This window comes from Dreissena polymorpha, chromosome 1 (genome assembly GCF_020536995.1).
Source record: "Dreissena polymorpha isolate Duluth1 chromosome 1, UMN_Dpol_1.0, whole genome shotgun sequence".
Lineage (NCBI taxonomy): Eukaryota > Metazoa > Mollusca > Bivalvia > Myida > Dreissenidae > Dreissena > Dreissena polymorpha.
Window position 1 is genome coordinate 8,106,778 of NC_068355.1, and position 20,424 is coordinate 8,127,201.

The 20,424-nt window shown below is 36.7% G+C and overlaps 1 protein-coding gene across 5 annotated transcripts in view; it reads right to left on the minus strand.

The window, feature by feature from the left end:
* Positions 1 to 2,094: 2,094 nt before the first annotated feature.
* The window catches only part of LOC127869979 (serine/threonine-protein kinase TAO1-like), a 61,377-nt gene continuing 43,047 nt past the window's right edge, over positions 2,095 to 20,424 (minus strand). For all 5 annotated transcript variants that reach the window (XM_052412670.1, XM_052412658.1, XM_052412663.1 and 2 more), the window contains 6 exons: positions 16,115 to 16,243; positions 13,147 to 13,344; positions 10,660 to 10,899; positions 9,934 to 10,146; positions 8,914 to 9,096; positions 2,095 to 8,384 (listed from right to left, as the gene is read on the minus strand). In XM_052412670.1, coding sequence (XP_052268630.1) covers positions 8,121 to 8,384; positions 8,914 to 9,096; positions 9,934 to 10,146; positions 10,660 to 10,899; positions 13,147 to 13,344; positions 16,115 to 16,243 — 1,227 coding nt within the window. In that variant the 3' untranslated portion in view covers positions 2,095 to 8,120. The remainder of the gene's footprint in view (positions 8,385 to 8,913; positions 9,097 to 9,933; positions 10,147 to 10,659; positions 10,900 to 13,146; positions 13,345 to 16,114; positions 16,244 to 20,424) is intronic.

A 20,424-nucleotide genomic window follows, 5' to 3' on the forward strand; every position in this document is an offset into this window, starting at 1 on the left:
TCGTTTCAATCAATTGTATATAATTGTAAATTTAATTGATGTTAGTGTACAAATATTTTAAATGAATGTTAAAAGATATAGGCCCTAGTAGACCTAATGCTACATAAAGGATTAACGGTCTTAAAATTAAAAAAACTCCTTATTTGTCATTCAGTTAAGGAAAATATCTCAGTTTTTATGTCGGAACTTTTTGATCAAATTTATATCATTATAATTGATCAGGGACCTATACAAACAAATGTTTGTATAGGTCCCTGAATTGATATTGGTTAAAAATATTTTTGTATTGTACTTACATGGGAGATTTATTAGACATAATATTATTATACGGGAAAAACAGTACATAAATAGAAATCAACTTATGTCTTATTTTGTCAAACATTTAAAATGTCATACTCGATTCAGTATCAATTGAATTAAGAATAAAATTAAAGTTAACCGAATTTTGATACAGTTAGAAGCTCCAATTAATTTTTGAATTAGCACATACCAAATAAAAAGCATGGAAGGATTATACACTGATCATTATTTTCCAAAAATGGAACAACAGGCAGACCCAGAGGTCAAATGACTCACACCAGAGACAAACAAATGAGTGGATGCTTAATCCCACCAAGGTCTCTGTGAATAATAGTGACTTACCAGGCAGCTGTGGTTCCTATTCAGTTTGTGGCTGCTTAGACTTACACGCACGACATATTGAAGATTTGCTACTTAAAGTTTCAACTTCTTCCTACTTATTGTTGGAAAGACTAGTTGCCATTCATCAAACATCACAAACATCAACTGTTGCTCCTCTAAAAAAAAACAACATGTGGGCTTTTATGTAAACAAGGGCTGTTTGTAAAACACGCATGCCCCCCAAATGAGCTGTCATTGTGTGAATACGTTAGAGCATGATTGGCGATTTAAAGAAGAATTGCTCGCGTGACTCATGGAGTTGCTGATGAGAGTCTGTTGTTTATTTGTGATAAACTTCAACCAGATATTTTTGAGATATTAAATAAAGAAAAGTGAAAAGAGTACATATGTTTATCAATTATGAATAATGGAAGCAGTAAGTTACAGAGAGAAGTTGAAGTTTCATGATCCTAGGCCTAAGCATTGTTGAGTTATCTTCTGGAAACCTTTTTACTGCTTCAGGTCACTGTGACCTTGAACTTTGACCTAGAGTCCTGAAAATCAATAGGGGTCATCTGTCGGTCAGGACCAATGTCCCCATGAACTTTCCTGATCCTAACCCTAAGCATTCTTGATTATCATCCGGAAACCATTTTACTGTTTCAAGTCACTGTGAGCTTGACCTTTGACCTAGTGACCTGAAAATCAATAGGGGTCATCTGCCAGTCATGATCAATGTACCCATGAACTTTCCTGATCCCAGGCCTAAGCGTTCTTGAATTATCACCAGGAAACCATTTGGTGGGTGGATGGACCGATCGACATGTGCAAAACAATATACCCCCTCTTCGTCGAAGGGGGGCATAAATATGGGAAAAGATGAACATATGATGTCTACAAGAGATGGTTGGCTTATATTGTAAGTTTATTTAGGTATGAAGTGTCATGTGCTATAAGCCTTAAGTGTTTTTTTTAGTTTTAATATTGTACCAAAGTCTTGTCATCCTATGTTGTGATAATCAACCAATTTAACTAAACATAAATTTACACAGATAATATAATTTCTAAGGTATGTTCTATTCCAAACTATATTCCTTTATTTCCTTATGACTTTTCCTATTTAATCCCTTGCAAGCGTCTACAACAAAATACATTACTGCAGGACCTCAGAGAGTAACCCTAGCCATGTGTCACGCTAGCATAGGCCTAATTGGTCAACATTTGGCACATACATGTAATGTAATGGTCATGCTAGAGATTCAATTGTTGTTCCGCAGTGCATAGCTCTAGTGGTCAATTTAGGAGTCCATATACCCTTGATTGCTTCTATTGTATTTTACATATCTCAACTGGTCGTAAAGATATATTTCAACATGTAAAACTGTTGGTAATTAAGCTTTAGTTATTTACCAATACTTTTTTTTCTAATTAAGTTAATACAGCCCCATGAAGAAAAACAATAACAACTGGACATAGTATTGCTGTATTATTTTTATTAATTAAATATGATGATCAACAGCTACCTATACTGAGGTAAACGCGAGTTACAAAGGAATTACAATGAAATGAGCGCCATAAGTAATGATTAAGAGGGAAGCATGCACAACATATATGCCACTCAACTAATGTTACATCATTTACAGGGAAACAATCTTGCTTGGATTTAGCAATGAAATCGTTGGGGTAGCCTTGAACTGTAGCATGAAATGGCAGTTCCTGTGTTAAAAACATTAGTTACCCAACAGTAAAACAATGAAGAAAATACACACATGTATTATTATGGGAGAGAACAACTTAGTTGAGTAGCATGATATATCACTTGCAATTACAATTAAAAGCAAACAGAAAACTGAAAGAAATGAGTATATGAGCATTTTTTTTCCTAAACCCAGCCATACTTGTGGTCTTGCCATCAGTACTAATCTTTAACCAAGACATTTAAATCAATTTTAATTCAAAATTATCATTCAAAAGGTATTACCATTTCTTTTAACTCCAGTATAGATGTGAACACAGAAAAACACATATAACTGTGAATGTGTTTGCACCAGTTAGGTATTAGAAGCAATGCTTTAAATGATAATTATTCAAAAAGATTTTTTTAGGAACAAACAACAAACTTGAAAAATATTACAAATTACTTACAACGCGTTGGCACTAAAAGCTTGAACAGAGCACTCATGTAGACACAGTATGAAATATTTTAAGAAGATATACTGGCCAACAAAAAGACGGATGAACAAAGATAAGAAAAGAATTAGAGGTTGACTTGGGTTTCCTACATCTTTCACAAATTTAATGACATGCATAGATAATACAATATTTTGTACAATAAACTGCAATAAGCCACATCAGTTAACTCGTTTCTCTCCCAAAATAAACGACCAAAGTGAACATGGTTCATGCATCAAGTACACAGAATATTCTGTGTGTTGTCCAAAAATAAGTACGCAAGTCTATAGCACAATTACTTAATGAAGTACTAATAGATTTACATAAATAATGTTTGCAACATTTTAAACCTGATTAAACATTCTTGTAAGTGTTTTAAAATCCAAACCATACCAAATGTGAACCACATGATAGAACCATTCTTGGTTATAAGCTATATGAATGCTATTAAAAAGACATTACACTAAGAAAATAATTCATAGCTGAAAATGATCAATATAGAATATGACAAATATTTTAAATAGGTTAGCAAAATTGATTTGCTTGGCTTTGTACAGAAAATACATTTGTGTCATGTTACATTTTAGTGGATATGCTTTATAAATGTACACAATTTTAACCTACAGTTGTATTGAAATAACAAAGAGCACTATAACCACACACTCACTTTAAAATGCATTCACTAACATTCATTTAATAGCTGCAAATCATGTTTTTACAATTGAAAGACTGCTCCGGAATACAAAAGAATATTTCACCCTCTTATTGAGAATATTTTTAAAGTCCTCCTTACGAAAATCAATGTCTGTGACCCATATTATCTGTCAAATAATTTATTTGTCAAGCTTAAAATTCTAAAATGAACAGAATCATAGAAAACAAGAGATGTGTTTGTCAGAAACACAATGCCCCCTATTGAGCCGCTTTGAAGCCATATATTTGACCTTTGACCTTGAAGGATGACCTTGACCTTTCACCACTCACAATGTGCAGCTCCATGAGATACACATGCATATCTTAAATAGTGCAAAAGTTATGGGCAATGTTAAAGTTTTCGGACGGACGCACAGACGGACTGAGGGACAGTTCAACTGCTATATGCCACCCTACCGGGCGCATACAAATTAATAAGTTATCCTAAGAAAAGAGAACAAAACTACAAATAGAAAGACTGACATAACACATAAACAAGAGCACCGCCTTGCGGGTGCAGACCGCTCATCTATTTTTCTTTTTAAAGGTGAAAGAACCTATCTCAATTTCAATCACAAAGGAAGGAGGGGTGGAGCGGAGGGGGTGTATAGTGTGGGGGTGTGGTCATTTACTACATTTTCTTCCAAAAATGCAATAAAAAATTGTTGAGGGGGAGGGGGGGTATAGTGTTAGGGTGTGGTGGTCATTTATTAGATGATATTTAAGGAAAAAAAACTTTTTTGGGGGGGGGGGGGGATTCGGGGGGAGGGGGCTTGGGGGATGGTTTGGGTGGAGTCTATTGTGGTATGTCAGGTAAGAGTTGTTTTGTCAAAGTATAAATCAAATCTAATCATAAATAAAGAAGTTATGGCAATTTTAGCAAAATTTAATAATTCGAACTTGAGAGTCAAGGTCATTCAAAGGTCGCGGTAAAATTCAACTTGCCAGGTACAGTACCCTCATGATAGCATGAAAGTATTTGAAGTTTGAAAGCAATAGCCTTGATACTTTAGAAGTAAAGTGGATCTAAACACAAAATTTAACCATTCAAAGTTACTAATTCAAAAAAGGGCCATAATTCGGTAAAAATGCCAACCAGAGTTATGCAACTTGTCCTTTACTGTCCCCTTATGATAGTTTGCGAGTGTTCCAAGTATGAAAGCAATATCTAAGATACTTTAGGGGTAAAGTGGACCAAACACAAAACTTAACCAAATTTTCAATTTTCTAAGCATAAAGGGCCCATAATTCTGTCAAAATGCCAATCAGAGTTACATAACTTTGCCTGCACAGTCCCTTTATGATAGTTAGTAAGTGTTGCAAGTATGAAAGCAATAGCTTTGGTACTTTAGGAATAAAATGGACCTAAACACAAAACTTAACCAAAATTTTCAAATTTCTAAGTATAAAAAGGCACATAATTCTGTCAAAATGCACGCCAGAGTTGCATAACTTTGCCTGCCCAGTCCCCTCATGATAGAAAGTGTACCAAGTTTGAATGCAATAGCATTGATTCTTTATGAGAAAAGTGGACCTAAACGCAAAAAACGTATGCCGACGTCAAGGTGATGACAATAGCTCATAATTTTTTTTCAAAAAATAGATGAGCTAATAAAGAGATGGAATGTGCATTATAATTATATATATAAATATAAATTTTATGCACTGACATTACACTGGTTAAGTTGCACAAATATCGTTAATTTTAGAACAGCAATATATACTAAGAATTAAAATATCTGATAATAAGCTTATTAAACTGTTCATGCATTGTAATTAGTAAAGATTCATATTTTACTCCATGCTAACTGCAAATAGTAGGATACAAATTAAAACAAAATCAATTACTTAATAATAGTTCATCATCCAATCATATATTATACAGTAGACAACTTACTAATGTAAATATGTGTATATTTTAACTATATAAATCTGAAAACCAACACCATTATTGCTTTATTAACAAAAAGTTATTGATGAATTTTGGTTACTTCTGCATAATTATAACAGAACAAATAAAAACAAGACCTGTGTTTGTGACACTCAATGCCCCATTCTGCTTGTTGAGGCCTCATCGCAGATTTTTAAGAGAAAATTGTTTAGCCCAAGGCCCATATCTTCGCCAAAAATCAATGGATCGGAATGAATTTCACACCACATCTGTAGGTCATGTAGGTGGACCCACATACCAACAATATGCTCAATGTCTAAAAGCGTTGCGGAAAAAACCCTCCAGAAAACGAAATGATGGACAGACAGATGGGCAGTTGCTATATGCCACCCCTACCAGAGGGCATACAAATTGTTTAGAAGATACAAATAAATAAAATGACCACAAAAAGTGTATTCAATAAGAATCATGCATATGATTAACATAATGATTGGAATCTCAATATTAATCCTGAAGAATAAGAGATGGCATGAAAAATCTGTAAAACTCAAATACTTAACTAGAAATGGCGCGGCAGAGGCCGACCCGTATCCCCACGCCGCATGTTTGACACAGGGGCGCCCCAGGGTTGGTAATGGGGCCATGCATAGTTGAGATTGACCGTATTGTCATAAGAGATGTTCAGTATAAATTTGAAGTAATTCAATGTACAAATGAAGAAGTTTATGTAAAATAACCTAAAAAATGAGTGAAAATCTATACCCTAATTTCTCCTCCTCATCCTGCTCTCCTAACAAATCTAATAATGAATCAACTTCACTGTAGTCAATTATGTACATGTCATCCTAATTGGAATGACTTATGAGATGACTGAACATGCTCTCTTATAGCCAATCTTTTTGCTTCTGTTTTGGAAAAGTTATGTTTTGAGGTTAAATGGTTGACTAAATAGAAGCGTCTAAGAAATTTTCTATCGCAATCTTGTACACAACAATGAATATGTTGAATTTCATGTCTGTCTTTGATGTGCCTGTTCAAAGTCCATCTTGCTTTAAATTGTTTCTCACATTTTTCTCACACACTTTGACATATTTTCAGTAAGGAGTCTAAAATTGTAATTGCACAAATTGAAAGTTTCAGCCCTTTTATAGATTCTTGAGGCTATATTCCACAAGTTTCTCATGCTTTTTATGCTTGACTTCATTCTATCTCTTCTCTCATATACAGGTGTCCCTTTGCGCCAATATGTTATAATCCCTTGTATAAACATTAGATTGAGCTAAACCATTTCACAGATGAGTTTACACAAACAAATGAATACTAAATACATCTCTGCGCCACTACTGTGTAACTCTATGCGCCACTTTGATTTATTAATTTTTTTTATATCATTTGGCAGGTTATTTACTTACCTCCCTTTAAAGATAATTACTTCCCTTGGATTTGTTTTTTTGACCTTTGACCTTGAAGGATGACCTTGACCTTTAACCACTCAAAATGTGCAGCTCCATGAGATACACATGCATGCCAAATATCAAGTTGCTATCATCAATATTGCAAAAGTTATGGCCAATGCACCATACCAGGGGGCATAAAAATAAGTGAAAATCTCTGACCCGGACCCGCCCCAACCCCCATAACTTTTGACCCAGGGGTCAGATCAAAATTCTGTCACTGTCGCCGTCGCACATATGCTCATAGCTACCATGTATGTAAGTTTCAAGGTTCTAGTGCTAATAGTGTAGGAGGAGCAGGATGCCAGGACGGAAGGACGGACGGACAGACGCACATCAATACAATATCCCCACTTTTTCTCCGAAAAACGTGGGGATAATAAGCAATTCTGCATATAATACAAAGAGAAAACACAGAAGATACACAAACAGTAGCTGCATATAATGATTAACAATCCAATAAATGATAACTGTAGTATAAACACCTTAGCTAGCTCAAAAGTGGATACAATCTGGGCTATTATGATCACCCCCAACACTTGGACACTATTAGTATTAGCACAAGACAAACATAATTTGTACATGATAAGATACAAGGTTTCCCAAACAAGTGATCACACAACTCATGTGGGAGTAGACTATGTACACTAAATCAGCATTAAAGCAGACTGAGGTTCCAGTAACCACACATTAAACAGAAGAATTTGGCCTCCATATTGACTCAATTCTCACAGGCTACATATCACATAATTATAGTGCTTATTTTGTGTTTACAAAATTTATAGTATTGTAAACACATGCACCAAAGTTATAACATAAAAATGTAACACTGACAACATTTCATAGTTTAAACTGTTGCTTATGAGCAACAACATCTATTGACTTAAACTTACAATTCATTTGTCACAGTGGACCATATATTAAGGTTTCAGTTTGCTTATGTTTGAAGTACATGTATGTTGCTGCACACACACATTTGAATGATCTGGAGCATGCTTTGAAAATAAAACATGCTGAACGCTTGAACTATGAATCATTACACATGATGACTTAATTCAGGACACTTTGCCCACATAGTTCCAAAATGAAACAAAGCACTGTTATTATCAATACTAGCATTTTCAATCTGCCTACACCAGACTTGAAAAACAAAGTTTGACAAAGATTCGAACAAAGACGCCACTCTGATAATCTTCACACCAGATTCAACCGGTCAAGGCTGGTAGGAACTGCGGTGGTAAGGTGTTATTAATCGGGCTGGTGGGCTCTCCCAGCGTTACTCCAGCTCGTTATGATACATAGGTCTGTTTATTGTTATGCTGTGAAGTGAAGGAGCTGCTGCTGCTACTGGAGTTGAGGCTGATCATACTGCCACGCACGCTGATGTCGTCATACTGATTGTCCGTCACAGAGGCCTGCACAAGGTCCCGGGAGTTCATGCCCAGTTTGACGGTCTCGTGATCAAACTCATCCATCTCGTTACTCTGTCGCTCGCGGCAACAACGGATCCTCTCAGCACGGTCTTGTTCAAACTTGGCTGACTCCTCTTCCATCTGGAAAATGTGCAGATATTACATTAATTTTGTATTACTTTAAAAGATGTGTGCCAAACAAATTAAATTTATAAACTGATCTTGATTTGAATAAGGCTTCTGCCTATGAAAGCATTACAATTCTTGCACACTGACAAGCATAGTGGAGTAAAAAATACTTTATTATGATTGAATTGATAGCAAACTATTTACAAATCACAATCGCTCACAGTTTAATGTTTGCTGCTAATCTGTTATGACCTTAAAATGCAGATCTCAATTTAATTTCTACAACGGCTAAAAACATAAACCAAAAGATTATTATCAATTGCAAAAATTTGTGGAAATCAAAAAGCACAATAAATAATAGAAGTAAAATATTGATATTTAGGACAACACTCTAAATGTTTATAAAATGATGTAAAATCCACACATTTCTTATTGCTATTTCATTAAATAACATCCCGGACAGAACCCAATTGCTTATGAATTTATCTTTTATTTACAATGTGCACATAAAAATGCCAATGGCTTTCATTTCTAGTCCAACCTTTTGTTCCAGGATAGCTTTCCGTATAGAAATCATCTCCTCAAGGTGCTTTCGTTCCCTCAGATGCTGGGTGTCCGTCTGCATTTTGATTTTGCTCTGGTAGGCAATCAACAGTTCCAACTCCTGTTGCAACTTCTGCTTCAGCTCGTGTTCCTCTGCTAACTGGGAGTCATCCAGCCTCATCTACAGTGGAACATTATATTACAGTGATAGATTATAAGTTTATTAAATGGCCCTGTAAAGAACTGTAATATGATGCATATGGAAAGTCTGATGAGTCTATTTTCCTCCACATTTCTATCATTTGGGGTGAGCTCATTAGTTATCAATTTCTTAAGAACTGTATGTTACTGCCTACCCTCCAGCCACTGAGACAACATATGGATAGGAATATTTAGTTGCAAAAGTACAAAAAATAACAACTGGCTACTATGACTTACAATAATAATGGACAACAAGAGCACCGCATAACGGGTGCCACCATCGGCTGCGAAAGCTTGTCAGAATTTTTTTTTCTTTAGAGGTCACAGTGACCTTGACCTTTAACCTAGTGACCCAAAAATGGGTGTGGCGTGTAGAACTCATCAAGGTGCATCTACATATAAGTTGTAGGTGGAAGCACTTTGATTTTAGAGCCAACGTTAAGGTTTTAGCACGCCGCCGGCGGACGACACAACAAGCTGGCTATGACAATAGCTCGGGTTTTCTTTGAAAATAGCCTAGCAAATAAAATGGCTTAACAGGAAATGATTTTAAGAGCACCAACAATATTCAAGCTAGTGATAAGCCTCTGGCAAGCTTCGCAAAGCCTAAACAAATGATTTTTTGTACCAAATAGCAGTTATACTGAAGGTTACTTAGAATATGCAATTTCATTTTAAAAGCCAAATTCTAGCCAACAAGTTCTAATAACTGCTAAAAATACTCTTATTGCACTCACACATAACCTGAGAAATTAGAGAAATCATGTTTAACTGCTGTACGCACACAATCATAAAGAATGCACAGAACGGAAATTACATTTTGCTGCTGCAGCATCTCTGCAATGCTCTGCTCGTACTGCTCCCCCAGAATGGCCAGCTTGCGCATCTGTTCTTCCTTCAGCTTCTTGGCAACTGCTTTCACCTCATTCTTTGGTGTTGTGGCTATGATATGGTCCTTAAGTGCTTTGTATTGCTTCTGCTGAGTCTTAACAGCCTCGTGGAACTGTCTGCGAATCAGCAGTTCCTTTTGCTAGAACACAGAGAACCTAACCTAGCTCTTCTGACTTGCAAACATGCTTAAAAACTTGCTTAATTTGCAACTTTTCACTCCCTATATAAGTATTAAATTTAAAATTCTGACTACTCAGACTGCTTAATATAGTTTAGCTTTTGATTCACTTTGATTATGCATTATACTTTTATGTTAAAATAAGCCTAAAACTGTCAAAGTAATGGTACATCATCAGTTTATTTGTAGTTGTAGGCAATGGCCTCGAAAACATATGTGCTAAATGTGTTCTATATGAACTTAAAAAGCAATTCTTACTGCATAAACAATTTAATAGAAATTCAGTTGTGATTTTATTTCGGTGTTCCAAATTCTATAGCAGTTATGTAAATAAAAAATCATTTATAATGCAATATATGTCACAATACAAAAGGCAATTAATCAAACACTTTCACTATCTTTTTTCTGTCACAATTCTACAACTCAAAGCCAGGGCGCATATAAATCTCGAAAATCTGAATATTAAATTCTTACCCGAAGACTTCTTGGTTGTTGTTTTTGTTCTAATGCATGCTTTTTTCGAAGATCTTGCTCTGCTTTTAAATTATAATTCTGCTGATTCTGTCGCTCTGTAAAATGCTGTTTTTTAATGTGTTCATCACGTAATTCTTGTATACATTTCAATTGTTTGACCTCTAGATCTCTTGTCGATTCGTGGTGTCTTAACAGCATTTGATGCTCGTATTCCAGTTGGGCTTGACGTTTACTGAGTTCCTGAAATGAGTTTTATCATTCTCATATGCTGAACATGTATTTGTATAACTGAAGAGCACTGAAGGTGACTTATTTTACCACATCTTGTGCACACATTTTAAACATAAATCTGATGTACAGAAAGATCTAGGTTCACAAAGAGTACAGAGTACTTGGAAAGCAAAACAGATCTAGTGACATTTTTCTTATAATTTAATAAAGCGAGGGATTTACTTGTTTCAACACGTGTACGTAAAGTCACTAAATTGTCATTGAAAAATAGTAATTGACTATCGATAAACAAAGTTTTGCTTTCAAAATGAGAAAACAAACACTAACAAAATAGTACAGTGTCACGATAAGAGGAAACTTGTTTAATTATCTAACCACAAATGTTAACTGTACTCGGTCAGCACATCTGGAAATCGTTCCTGAACACCTGAATAGGCTACACTTATTTGCCAGTTTTATATATATTTTCCCTTCCTCAGATTTGAATGACCTATGCTGTGCAAAAAACCCACATGATTACGATGCAGCAAATAGTGGACTATTTTAATCATTCATAATAAACATTCTTTTCCGCGACACATATAATAAAAAAATAGTTTATTTTTTCTATGATACACTACTTTCAAAAATATTCCATTGAACACAATATTCATATTATGCGTCCATTTAAAATAAACAAGGCTATTGTCAAGCAATATTGTCCCCTACCGGCTCCACCATTGTCAGAAATTCCACCATTTTCAGAATATTTTTTATTTTTATTTTGGTTGCCATAGCAACCACAATTTTTGTCGTAGGAGCAATGAAATGACGTGCATAATGTCCATATTGCCATCTATCCATGTTGCAAGTTTCATGCAAAAATATTAAGAACTTTTAAAGTTATCGCAGGATCCAGAAAACCACCATTTTCAGCAGTATTTCTAGTCTATTTGTCGCCATAGCAACTAGAATTTTTGACGTAGGAACAAAATGAAATGACGTGCATAATGTCCATATTGCCATCTATCCATGTTTCAAGTTTCATGAAAAAATATTAAGAACTTTGAAAGTTATCTCAGGATCCAGAAAAGTGTGACGGACGGACGGACTGACAGACGGAGCGCAAACCATTAGTCCCCTCCGGTGAAACCGGTAGGGGACAATAAAGTGGAAGAACTGAGAACTCTGGCATAAATGATCAAACTCTTTCTCGGCGTGGATGACAGTTATCAGGTTTTGGGTCTCTAACAAGTCTGGCTTGCAAAACGTGGCAAGTGAACAACGAAAAACGATATAATTAGCTTTTTTTACTTAAAATAGTTATGAGGTTTATTTTTAAACCATATGTGATCAGTAAACATGCATGATATTTCTTCAAAAAATTGTTTTGATAAATTTGTAACCACTGGTCCATTCTAGCTTTAAATGAAAATGGCGGGCCTGATTCACAATCGTTTGCTGGAAGTTTCAATATCTTTCATTCAGCTAAAATATGCTAAGAAAGTATAAAATAATAAACATAAAGTGACAGGAAATGGGCCAGGTTACTTATAGCTTGTCCCGTTATATCTCGTTGCAACACTGCAATCTTAAATCAAACACTTCGGAGGGCATTTAGGTGCTATTTGGTATCAAACATGCCCATATGTTTTGAAACTTGTAGTCAATAGCGAAACAGCAGGGTGTGGCCTCGGAATGGCAGGGCGGGGCTTTGGAAGGGCAGGGTAGAGCCCCCTTCCATTCAGGCCTAGCTAAAGCACAGTTTCACAATAGCCATATAATAAAAACTGCCCCGTCCCCTACCTGCGAAGTTTTTTAACAAACAGAAACCTTTTTTAACTCAGCCTAGATATCATAAAAACAAAAGTTCTGACCAAGTTGCATTAAGATTGGATAATACACACGACTTCTAGATTTAAAAAATGCTCCACTATTGGAATATAAGGAAAACTCCCCCCCCCCCCCCTTGGCGCCATGTTTATAAACAAAACAGAATCATTTTCAAACTCAGAGGAGATACCATAAAAACAAAACTGTTAATCATGTTTAAAAAAAGAGTGTTTATAAGCCTTTTTTCAATTTGACTCGGTGACTTAGTGTTTTTTTTACTTCATTTGATCCTGTTTTGAAGTCCTCCAAGATTTCATTGGAACAAATGTTATGACCCAGTTACATGAAGATCAGACAAAAGGTGTTAACAAAAGTTCATCTTGAGCTCTTTGTGCTCCTGAGAGCTAAAAATAAACAGGTGGAATCCACACAGTAATTGCTCACCTCCCTGAGAAGTTCTTGTTCAAGCTGGTGATGTTGTAAATACCTCCGTCGCCGGAACTTTCGGACCTCGTACTCGAGTTTCTCTTTTTGTTCACGCACTAGTCGCTCTTCAAGCTGCTTCTGTCGTAGAGTTACCTGCTCTTTCTGGTTTCGTATTGCATCTTCCCTCTCCTTTTTAGGTGTTGTTGAATCTATATTCTGAAAATAGGCAAAAAGTTTGTTGTACCACACCTTTTTTTTGTAATAAACATCTTGATATTGTTCATGGCATTTTTTCTTTTGGCAAGTAAGATAACATTCTTTGCTCACAGCAGCAGAGCTAACATAATACAAGAAGTTTGTGAAAGCATGAACAATGATTGTAAAGGTATTAAATAAATGATGCAAGACCCTTCTTTTGAATTACAATGCCCCCAACTGTGCCTTGAAGCCGCACAGCAACTGTTTTAGAAAATAAAATAATGTTAAGTCCATGGCCCATAACTTCACCAAAAAACTACTGGACTGGAGTGAAACTCGCACTTCATCTGTTAGTAATGTAGGTAGACTCATAAACAAACAAGAGCACCGCATAACAGGTGCAAACGCTTGGCTGCGGGTGCAGTTTTGAATAAATGAAAGTTTGTCAGAATATTTTCTTTTTAGAGGTCAGTGACCTTGACCTTTGACCTAGTGACCCCAAAATGGGTGTGGCATGTAGAACTCATCAAAGTGCACCTACATATGAAGTTTCAAAGTTGTAGGTGGAAGCACTTTGATTTAAAGGGACTGTCAACCACGACGACAAAGAAAATAAAAGTTGTAAAATACCGTATTTTTTTTACTATTATTAGTTTATATTGATTAAAATATCATGACTGGTATATTACATTACTTGAAAAAAGTTGTTAAGTTTTCATATTTTCAGTATATTTGGTAATAAATTTTACTGGGTATGTCTACCAGGTAACTACCAGTTAACTATAAATAACGCCAGTAGATTGATCATCATCTCAACGTGGTAAACCCAGGAATCCAAATTGTGCATGCTTGGTGAATTGTATATATCTAATATATAAAATATCAATCTACTTGGGATAGTTATAGTGTGTATATCGTAATATCACCTATTTTTGCGATGTACTTTCGATTTCACATCGCGAAATTTTATTCCCAAATATACTGAAAATATTAACTTTTTTCAAGTAATGTAATATACCAGTCGTGATATTTAATCAATATAAACTAATAATTGTAAACAAATACGGTATTTTAGAACTTTTCTTTTTTCTTCATTCGTGGTTGACAGTCCCTTTAAGAGCCAATGTTCAAAAGGTTAACAAAATGTGAAGGTTTTATCACGACGCCGGACGGCAAGCTGGCTATGACAATACCTCGATGCCAGCTAACTATTATTATAGAGAAAATGGCTAAGTCCAAGGCCCATAACTTCGCCAAAAATCAATGGACCAGAACGAAACTCACACTTCATCTGTAGGTCATGTAGCTAGACTAACATACCAAAAATCAGCTCAATATCTAAAAGCGCCATAAAAACAGAGAACAAAATACCTGTCCAACAGACAGACAGTGCGACAGCTATATGCCACCTAGTTGCAATAATTCAACTCTAAGCTTTATAGCCCAATGGGCTGCTTCGAGTTGCAATGCGCTCTCTCTTGTCCATGGGTGCAATATGTTATCAAAAATGCAAGGGTTAAGGAACACTGAAACTGCAAGAACTTATTTAAGTTTACCTATCTAAACCACAAACTCATCCAAATGGTACCATTAAAGCAAGAAATAATTGATTTTATTGGCTTAGGTTTTGTTTTGTACGCTGTATCCGCCATATTGGAAAATTGACCCAATATTGGTTAGGTCGCAGTACACCAATATTTTGCACGTCGGGTTATGTGCTCCAGCCTATAAAGTCGATAACGATGTGGTATTCGATACAGAATACACTGTTTCAAATTTAATTAACATGTCAGCGAGAAAAGTGTGTTGAAACATCGTCGTGTTTTTATAGGGTGCATGCAAAGGATAACATCCGTAGGTTGCCATTCAGGTAAATTTAACATGTTTATAAAGTTTATTCATTATTTTCCTCACTTTGTCTCGAACGACGTCTGTTTAGTGAAGCGCACGGATTCGCTGCGCTGAACTGCACCCATGTTTATGAAGGGGTGCATATGGACTGCCAGAGCCGCCATAGCAAAAATTATCAAAGGCTCTGGGAGTCCGTTTATATGGACTATATGCCACCTTACTCAGGGCATAGAAAAGAAACACAATTAGAATGTAAAATGTCTAATTTAAACAAGAGATGTGTTTGTCAGAAACACAATGCCTCCTATTGCGCCGCTTTGAAGCCATATATTTTACCTTTGACCTTGAAGGATGACCTTGACCTTTCACCACTCAAAATGTGCAGCTCCATGAGATGCATGCCAAATATCAAGTTGCTATCTTCAATATTGCAAAACTTATCGCAAAACTTTAACCAAGGTTAAAGTTTTGGGACAGAATGACAGTGTGACAGAATGACAGGCAAAAAACAATATACCCCCGATCATTCGATCCGGGGGCATAAAAAAAAATTCTGAAATCTAACATTTGTTTTATCCAAGAACCTAAACATATTAAATACCTGGTTGATAATGAAAACATCATTAAAGATAAACAAAAATTTAAAAAAACTAGCTTTTTGCCCAACAGGTGTCAAGATTGCATGAACTTTACAAGTTTGGGACTGGTACATTTTTGGAATTGTTCATTATAAATTCATATTGAGAAATTATGTATATATTGCCACAAAAAATTTGCAAAATAACACAGTTTGTGTCAATTTCTGTTTGTCAAAGGTTGTATGTCCAATGTTATGAAAATATATCCATTTAATAAAAGAGCTTTGAGCCTTTTATTGCAACCAAAATACTAACTGGTTATTGATAAAAAAATCCACTAAGTGTTGGGACGTATTTACCCTTTTGATTTGCTCCTTTGTAGTTTTGTAATCCTTCTTCTGTTGAGCAAGGAAATTCTTCTTTTCCCTCTCTTGCTCCGTACTTATCTGCTTAATCAGCTTCTTCTCATTATCTAAATTGCTACGTTGCTGGAACAGAAATGACTATGAGAATTTGGGTCTTACAAAACAATGATTAGTAATGTATGGCATATTTTCGAAAACAAAATTACATCAACCCAAACTTGTGTTTTAAAGCTGAAACCATTTGTGTATTTTTTGTGAGAGTGACCTTCATCTGTAACTTACTTAACTCGAATGCAATCCCAATCTAGGCTGCATGTGAGCTACCTACACACAGCATTTCTTAACAATACCTCAATCCAAACTGATGTTGTTCACAATCAGACAACAATACATAAGTGTGTCCCTTCTATGAAATCCACCTTAATATAAAGCTCCAAGTTGATGCCTCTTTCAGTTCAGTAATGCTCCGGAATTAAAGAACCAAAATTCACAAAGGAAATAGTTCAATGGTCGTTATCCTTGTGCAAAAACCCAACGGTTAACGATGACATAGTGACACAGTGACTGATTGAGCAGAACCCAACAGTGCACAATGACAGAGTGACACAGTGACTGATTGAGCAGAAACCCAACAGTGCATGATGACAGAGTGACACAGTGACTGATTGAGCAGAAACCCAACAGTGCACAATGACAGAGTGTCACAGTGACTGATTGAGCAAACACCCCTACAGTGCATGATGAGAGAGTGACACAGTGACTGATTGAGCAAAACACCCGACAGTGCATGATGACAGAGTGACACAGTGACTGATTGAGCAGAAACTTAACAGTGCATGATGGCAGAGTGGCACAGTAACTGATTAAGCAGAAACCTAACAGTGCACAATGACAAAGCGAGACAGTGACTGATTGAGCAGAAACCCAACAGTGCATGATGAAAAAGTGACACAGTTACTGAATGAGCAGAAACCCAACAGTGCATGATGACAGATGGACACAGTGACTGATTGAGCAGAAACCTAACAGTGCATGATGACAGATGGACACAGTGACTGATTGAGCAGAAACCTAACAGTGCACAATGACAGAGTGACACAGTGATTGATTGAGCAAAAACCCCGACAGTGCATGATGACAAAGTGACACAGTGACTGATTGAGCAGAAACCTAACAGTGCATGATGGCAGAGTGACACAGTGACTGATTGAGCAGAAACCTAACAGTGCATGATAACAGAGTGACACAGTGACTGATTGAGCAGAAACCCAGGCTTTTTCCGCTCCATTTTGGGTAAACGCCACACTGGAATTTTGGGAATTTCGCATCGTGAAAAATCCCATTTTAGGAAAAAGTTAATTGCAAAACTGGCTCAATTGGGAAAAATAATGGCATGTAAATAGTGTTTCTTATATTTCAAAAAAGCTGTTAACTGGTAAATAATGGCTATTTTGTAATCATATTATAAATTTTTTATAAAATATTATGAATATTTGTGATAAGTGTACATTACCATGCCTATGTTAATAAAATATAAACAAACACAGTGTCAGTTTTCAAAATTTCTTAACCTCAATGTCAAAGTAACAAGACAATAACAATTGCATATGTGGCATCAGCTTCAGAACCGGAGGACTTTAAGTTCTCACAAACTAATTCTCCTCTCTTTCATGTCTTGGAATTTGTTGCAGAGGAGTCAGTCCTGGTTACTTTTGTTTGATGTATCAAATCTGTCTCTTGTGGCTGCTGAAATAAAAGCATTTCACTGCGTAAAAGCTAGTGTTATTTATAATACACTGCTCCACAAACAATTAGTTACCTTTTATATTGCATTTGGGCATAATGCATGCATGTTTAAGATTTTAGTACAGATTCAATGCCTTAAAATAAGAAGAATATCAAAAAAACACTATCTAACAAATGAATAGATCTATAATCAATTCCAGATAACAGAAACAAAACAACCCAGATTGGCAGAAAGACTCTATGTCGGTTGTCGCTCGCATCTTGTTGAATTTCGGAAATCATTTATAACATTCTTCGTTTATTACTAGAATTATTTCGTTGCATTCTTATACTTACCTCATCCGATGTTGTTGGTTTTTCAGTTTGCTTTTTAAAAAGAGACAAAATTGTCGGCGTATTTTTGCATCTTTCTTTCTTTTTTTTCGGAACGTAGTATTAACTGCAGTGAGACGCCATGACGTTTAATGGTAACCTGTACATAAACGTGCGCGCGGTATTGATCGATATCAAGCCGGGCTCAAAACTCGCGGGTTTTCGGCAATGTTTAGTTTGCGGTTTAAGGTACCGTTATTTTACGTTTTTTAGCAGCCGAAAAAAATCAAGCTTCCGATCGTTTGAAGTTCGAATTGGGATTTTTTTTTTCAATTGGGAAAAAAACAACCAGATTTGAATTGGGAATGGGGCCAATATTCGGACCCGTGTCTATGGGCGGAAAAAGCCTGAAACCCAACAGTGCACAATGAAAAAGTGACACAGTGACTGATTGAGCAGAAACCCAACAGTGCATGATGACAGATGGACACAGTGACTGATTGAGCAGAAACCCAACAGTGCATGATGACAGAGTGGCACAGTGACTGATTGAGCAGAAACCCAACAGTGCACAATGACAGAGTGACACAGTGACTGATTGAGCAGAAACCCAACAGTTCAAGATGACAGAGTGACACAGTGACTAATTGAGCAGAAACCCAACAGTGCACGATGACAGATGGACACGGTGACTGATTGAGCAGAAACCCAACAGTGCACAATGACAGAGTGACACAGTGACTGATTGAGCAGAAACCCAACAATGCATGATGACAAAGTGACACAATGACTGATTGAGAAAAAACCCCAACAGTGCATGATGACAGAGTGACACAGTGACTGATTGAGCACACACCCAACAGTGCATGCATACAGAGTGACAAAGTGACTGATTGAGCAAAAACAGAACAGGGCACAATGACAGAGTGTCACAATGACTGATTGAGCAAAAATCCAACAGTGCATGATGACAGAGTGACACAGTGACTAATTGAGCAGAAACCTAACAGTGCATGATGACAGAGTGACACAGTGACTGATTGAGCAGAAACCCAACAATTCACGATGACAGAGTGACACAGTGACTGACTGAGCAGAAACCCAACAGTGCATGATGACAGAGTGACAAAGTGACTGATTGAGCAGAAACCCAACAGTGCATGATGACAGAGTGACACAGTGACTGATTGAGCAGAAACCCAACAGTGCATGATGACAGAGTGACATAGTGACTGATTGCGCAGAAACCCAACAGTGCATGATGTCCTAGTGTCACAGTGACTGATTAAGCAAAAACCCAACAGTGCATGATGACAAACTGACTGATTGAGCAGAAACCCAACAGTGCATGATGACAGATGGACACAGTGACTGGTTGAGCAGAAACCCAACAGTGCATGATGACAGAGTGGCACAGTGACTGATTGAGCAGAAACCCAACAGTGCATGATGACAAAGTGTCACAGTGACTGATTGAGCAAAAACCCAACAATTCATGATGACAAAGTGACACAGTGACTGATTGAGCAGAAACCCAACAGTGCATGATGACAGAGTGACACAGTGACTGATTGAGCAGAAACCCAACAATTCACGATGACAGAGTGACAAAGTGACTGATTGAGCAGAAACCCAACAGTGCATGATGACAGAGTGACACAGTGACTGATTGAGCAGAAACCCAACCGTGCATGATGACAGTTGGACACAGTGACTGATTAAGCTGAAACCCAACAGTGCATGATAACAGAGTGACACAGTGATTGATTGAGCAGAAACCCAGCAGTGCATGATGACAGAGTGACACAGTGACAGATAGAGCAGAAACCCAACAGTGCACAATGACAGAGTGTCACAGTGACTGATTGAGCAGAAACCCAACAGTGCATGATGACAGAGTGTCACAGTGACTGATTGCGCAGAAACCCAACAGTGCATGATGACAGAGTGACACAGTGACTGATTGAGCAGAAACCCAGATGCGCACGATGACAAAGTGACACAGTGACTGATTAAGCAGAAACCCAACAGTTCACGATGAAAAGTTACACAGTGACTGATTGAGCAGAAACCCAACAGTGCACGCTGACAAGAGTGACACAGTGACTGATTGAGCAGAAACCCAACAGTGCATGATGACAGAGTGACACAGTGACTGATTGAGCTGAAACCCAACAGTGCACGATGACAAAGTGACTGATTGAGCAGAAACCCAACCGTGCATAATGACAGAGTGACACAGTGAC